Source organism: Phalaenopsis equestris, unplaced genomic scaffold (genome assembly GCF_001263595.1).
Source record: "Phalaenopsis equestris unplaced genomic scaffold, ASM126359v1 Scaffold201844, whole genome shotgun sequence".
NCBI classification, from domain to species: Eukaryota; Viridiplantae; Streptophyta; class Magnoliopsida; order Asparagales; family Orchidaceae; genus Phalaenopsis; species Phalaenopsis equestris.
The window spans coordinates 1-5,945 of record NW_018221581.1 but is presented as its reverse complement, the minus strand read 5'-3'; the positions used below and the strand labels follow the sequence as shown (position 1 = coordinate 5,945).

The following is a 5,945-nucleotide window of genomic DNA, read 5'->3' as shown; positions in this document are numbered from 1 at the left end:
AACTCGCAATTGGCTAGCAATATCATTTAATAAACAATATCAAATTGAATGGCAATCATCAATATTGATGTTAACTATTGATGATTATAGTCAACATTTCTTTATGCACATCAACCCACTACATACATATCTCTATCATTGTCACATGGTATATAAAGTCAATTAATATCAATCAATGCTCCCCTCTTAATGCTACTATTGTCTAACCACTAATATAGGTCTACTCACAACTCTAAATGTTCATTGACAATAAGGCTTCATAGATATAACTTATGCTCAAGTTCTAAAATATATCAATGTCTAACTCAAAATTATTGAAATTTTGAAAATATATTAGGTGATAATTGTTGAGTGACCATAAAGTGTTTGGAACACTAAGATTTCATTTATTATGCAGGCTTCGGGTTTGTGTCGAATGCGTTGGAGCTTAGAACGATAATGTTTTGTTTGTGAGGCACAATTGTCATGTAACAAATAGTTTCTTACCATCGAAGTTAAATTTTGTGATTTCTCTGCCTATTTAAAAGAGGAAAAAGATTTGGACTTGAAGACATAATTTTGTTTAGATGGCTTATAAAAAAAAATATAAATTCAAAATAGAAAATGATTAAAATATCTTTTTCCAAAATATTGATTTTTGAATTATAATCAAAATATTTAAAAATAAAGCATCCAAAATTAGAAAGTTGTGTATTACAATGTGAAAATATCATTACTACATTAATATTACATTATTGAAATCATATTAGAATAATTTTAATGTTTATTACGTCATCAAATTCAACTCATATTCAACCTCTAACTCTATTTAATGTTTGAACCTTAAACTTTTCATTATTCTTGATTATTCTTGCATGTTAATGTAATCATCCTTCTGCGCATGATTTTATGATAGTATATATTAAATCATTCAATTATAATATACACTTTATATAACATATTATTAATATGTTGATTTTATAGAAGTTTCATACATGCATGCATGCATATATATATATATATATAAGGAATGACCAGAGGTTATTATAAGAGACCCAGCCACCCCTAATGTGTCTAATAATTCTGAATACCACCCTAAATTTTACATATTTAAGATTCACATACATAATGCAGTTTTCATGCATTTATATTTCTAACATTTAACTTCTAATTTTTAAAATCTATATCACTTTAAGTATGCATAAAAAGGCGACGCTTAAATCTTTAACATTACATTAAAAATAGAACTAATACTAATATTTTTTTGAAACATTAAAGACATTTGTCATGCAAAGGTTTATGACACCAAGACATTATACATGTAAATATGAAACTTAAGGTTTTCGATGTGTAAATACATAAAAATTGTGAGATTTGCAAGTAAATTTCCCAAAAAGTTCTCACCAAGAAAAAAAAAATAATAAAAATAAATAAATAAACAGACATTGCTTCGTTGTGTAATATATCATAAAATTAGATTCCAAACAAAACACAAAATATCAGAAAAGACATCAAGTATTTGCTTAAAAAATAAATAAATAAAATGGGCAGAAAACCAAATCCCAACACACAACATATGGAGATCCATCTGCCATCTATATGACATATCAAGTATAAACTCTTATAAGAATGTTGCAGAAATATTTCTTATTTTATTTTTATATTTTTTTATTTTTGAAAAATAGAGTTAGAGGCCCTGATCAAGGAGATAGTCACCCAGCCTTTCGACGACCATGTTACACTGTCCAGGGGTCATGGGCTCATTATAGATGCCAATTATCAGGGCCTGGTTGGTCTTCTTAATAGTGATGCCTCCTGATCCCTGCAATTGGGGGTGAAAAATACAAAGAAAGATTTACATACATATCACTCAATTCCTATGTATTTACATATCTAACAACTAAAACTTCTAATTTTTACATATATGTCACCTTACTTGTGCATGGAAATGTGCTATTTCACTTTTGTAAAAGTTAAAATAGCGGTAGTTTTTTATGTGACATGAGAGATCCAAATGAGATATTTAAATAAAAATGTTGAATAATTTCCCATGAAATAATAAGTAACACAAGTTATAGAAGGTCATTAAACAAGCTCACATGCAAAATCACGCAACTTTTATTGTCTTTTTTGATGATTTACATGCATGCCACTTAAATTCCTGTATTTACATATCTAACACCTAAACTTCATTTTTTACATTTATGCCAACTTAACTATTGCCTAAAAATGTGTATTTGACTTTTTAATAGTTAAAATAGTGATATTTTTGATGTGGGTGTATTAATGTAAAAGTAAAGTTAAGGTGTTAGATATGTAAATATATAAGAATCGTGATGTATTTATGTAAATAACCCTTTATTTTTTAGAGGGATAGAAACTCATCCTTTATATAATTAAGACTTAAGAAAGCAACAGATCGGTTTAAGATGAGAATCAGGATTTAAAGATAAAAAAAAAAGGAGAAGAACACAGAAGAGAATGGAATGCAACCACTTGCTACAAACATGAGGAAAGAGGAGGAGCGCTTTCCTCCAAAGACGCACAAAAAAAAAAAAAAAAAAGAGCTCCTCATTTCTTTCTTAGTTGAAAGTTTTTTGGATGCCAAATCCTTCCTTCTGAAAATTGGGACATTAAATTTGTGAAGATTAACATACACAGCATGCAATTCTTATGGATTTACATATCTCATGCCTAAACTTTCATATTCACAAGCACAACATTTTACCTATGCATGAAAACATGGATTTGACTATTAAAAAGTGGTAATTCGTGCTATTTTTTATGTGATACGAAAGAATGGAGTGCTCTGTGTCTATAAATGAAAGTTTTAGTGTGAGATACATATATCCATAAGAATTGTGTGTTATGTACGTCAATGCCCCTTAATTTTATTATGGAATCACACAAGATATGACAAAGATATCTTGAAGTTGATTAAGATGTCACAGAATCTCACAAAGTTAACTAACAATCCTTTCAAAATATTTACAATAATACAAGATTTTGAAAATATTCTCATGACCCACAAAACAAGAGATTTGTCAAAAAATTATATTTAAAGAAGGGATTCAACCATCAAACCTTGTGAGGAATTTACCATGTGAAATTTTGGCTCCATACTTCCAATAAAAACAATTTTCATGTAGGAAGCTAGAATTCACATACATATCACACAATTCTAATATATTCACATATCTCACGCCAAAACTTTCATATTTACACACAATACTTAAATCTTTAACATCACATCAAAAATAACACCATTATCACTTTTTAAAAGTGGAAAATTCTTTCAGAAGCAGGGCTGTAAATGAACCAATGCACTTGATGAATAACTCGAACTCGGCTCGATTCTTGATCATGTTTGTTTAAATTAGTAAGAAAATAAGTTTGAATATTTTAAAAAAAACCGGAGTTTAAATAAACCAAAATTGAACATAGTTCAATTCGTTTGGTAATGTATTAATGTTCATAAATAAACTCATTTATTGTTCAGAAAATAATTTGTTTAATGTTAAACATTAAAATGATATACTATTTAAATGAAAATTGATTAATTATAAACTATTTAATAATATATTTAATAGTATTATATTATAATTTAATATCAATAGGCGCATAAATTCAATATACTTTTTTTAATGAACTAGTTTGTCAGTACTTATTTATGTTATTTGACTACAAAAAAAATTATTTATAACTTATATATTATTTTACTTACTTCGTCTAAACTAGTTAGATGCTAATTTGAAATTTATTCAATTATTTATTTATTTAGATTCGTAAAATCATTTGTTAATAACTTTATATAAAAAATTAAATACTCATTTAAATGTATACTTGTCAAGTTTTATATGAGAAAACGTGTAGAAATAAAATTTTTAATTCTATAAGAAAAATTAAGTACTTTTATGAATTTTTAATTTTTTAATTAATATAAACAAGCTAAATACAAATCAAGTATGAACATAAAATATTTTAAGCAAGCCAAGTAAAAACAAATATGTTAAAGCTCATCTCAAGCTTGAATGAATATGGACAACTTATGAATCGACCAAGTACTTGACTCAACGCGGCACGATTACAACCCTATCCATAAGTTTAAAACACCAATATGCCATGTATATAAAGATGAAATTTCAGGTGTGAGATATATAAATACAATTGTGTGATAGGCATGTAAATCTCCCATAATAGAAAAAAAAAAGTCGTGGATTGAATGAAGATGTAAAACAGAATACCCCGTTAAAGTGTAACTTCCAAGTAAAATAATAGACAAATGCTCACCTTCTTTCCGCGAATTACAGCTCCAGGCTCCCCCTGGATCACCATGTATTTTGTACCCCCGAGATGCAAGCCAGTGGGTGCAAGGGATCCTGGTTCGTTGAAGTCATTCATTATAGCAGAGATTTCGCTTGGCTTGAACTACATTTACGCAATAGTCATTAAGTTAAATGAACAATGTTTGCATTTTAGATAGCATACATTGTTAGAAGAAAATAGTGAAACACACCAAAGGAAGAGTCTGAATAAATATTGGAGTTGGTTACATTTACTTTCATGTGGATAATCAGTATTACACATACCACCAATGTTTTTTTCTAAATTACAATTACTTGCAATTTTCAGGCTCTAAGTTGATGAATTTTAGATAACAAACACCATTTCATGACATTTTGGGCTTCTCTTTTAGTTGTTAGTAGTGGTGTAGTTGAGTTTAGGGAATGATTAATGATTATTATTATTTTCCCCTCTCTCTCTCTCTCTCACACACACACACACACACACACACAACCCACACACACACACACACACACACCATGTACACATGCAATTGATATCTTGTATGCTATATTGTGGATTATTGCATTGTTCTCCAATCCCAAACTAATTATCCTATAAAAATATAGTAAACTATCTGAATGGAAAAAAGAGCTAAGAATTTACTCTTTGTAACAAATACAGTTAAAAATAATCGATTCATACAATATTAAAGCAAGAAACAACAAGAGCAACACATCAATTGATTCAATTTACATCCAAGGGGCATATATTCAGCTAGCATGTATCATTTAATCCATACATCTAAACGATCAATTTCATTCAAAAAACATGACAATAAAATTCAATCTTCTATTTTTACAACATTTCCATCCGTGCATCAAACAACCAGAAATCAAAACAGGAACACCAATGCCGCCGCCACAATACCACAATAACTCATCGTACTCTCCCAAGAAGCATCTAGCGAATTTATCAACAACCATATTAAAATCGCATCACCCAATGAACGAGACTCGAACAACTCAGTTTGCGAGGATCGAATAACCCGCAAAGATCATCTCATTCATCCAAATGAAAATCGAAGATCGCATACCCGATCCACCACTACAAGATCAATTTGGAAAACTAGAACCGGATGGGGAGGAGGTTCGATTGTTACCTGAGGAAACAAAGCACTCTGTGCCCAAACGCTGCCATCGTGGCCCATGATTGCCGCCGCCGTTAGCCGCTGGCCCTCAATGTCGCAAATCAAGTGCTCGTCGACGTAGGTTTGCCACGACATTCTCCCTCTCTGATCCTCTTCGCCTTCTCCAATGCTCCTTAGCTTCTCTTCCTCCCTCCCTCGCCTCGGCTGTTGTGGCCTTAAATATGGTTTTGAAGGACAGGGGAGAGAGACCCTCAACTGCCCATTGAATCATTTTCAATGATAAGACTTCATTTCCGCCTTCAATAAAGGAGAAAAATGTCCTCACACTAGGCTTTTAATTACGGTAAATGCCATTGCACTATAACTTTAAATCAGGGTGAAGGTGTTCCATTATTTAGAAATGTAGTCGCAAAAAAGCATTCGCTTTAGAATGAGATAGTGAGCCTTGATTTAAAATGAAAGGATCTAACCAACTTTATAAGGTGTTGATATTTTACTAAAATGCTAAATTTTGTTCGGGGCTATTTACTTG

At 30.4% G+C, this 5,945-nt stretch overlaps 1 protein-coding gene across 1 annotated transcript; it reads right to left on the bottom strand.

The window, feature by feature from the left end:
• Positions 1-1,497: 1,497 nt before the first annotated feature.
• Positions 1,498-5,669, bottom strand: LOC110036040 (profilin-3). The gene is made up of 3 exons (XM_020740386.1): positions 5,426-5,669; positions 4,270-4,407; positions 1,498-1,801 (listed from the first exon to the last, which is right to left on the bottom strand). Exons 1-3 carry the CDS (start codon positions 5,546-5,548, stop codon positions 1,667-1,669), a joined length of 396 nt encoding a protein of 131 aa, XP_020596045.1. The 5' UTR covers positions 5,549-5,669; the 3' UTR covers positions 1,498-1,666.
• Between the last annotated feature and the right edge of the window lie 276 nt (positions 5,670-5,945).

Bases quoted from the DNA above. Each gene is read 5' to 3' on its own strand.
- LOC110036040 (XM_020740386.1), bottom strand. From the start codon at position 5,548: ATGTCGTGGCAAACCTACGTCGACGAGCACTTGATTTGCGACATTGAG. The intron at 4,408-5,425 runs GTAACAATCGAA...GCGTAAATGTAG, and splicing joins AGAGTGCTTTGTTTCCTCAG to TTCAAGCCAAGCGAAATCTC. The intron at 1,802-4,269 runs GTGAGCATTTGT...CCCCAATTGCAG, and splicing joins CTGTAATTCGCGGAAAGAAG to GGATCAGGAGGCATCACTAT.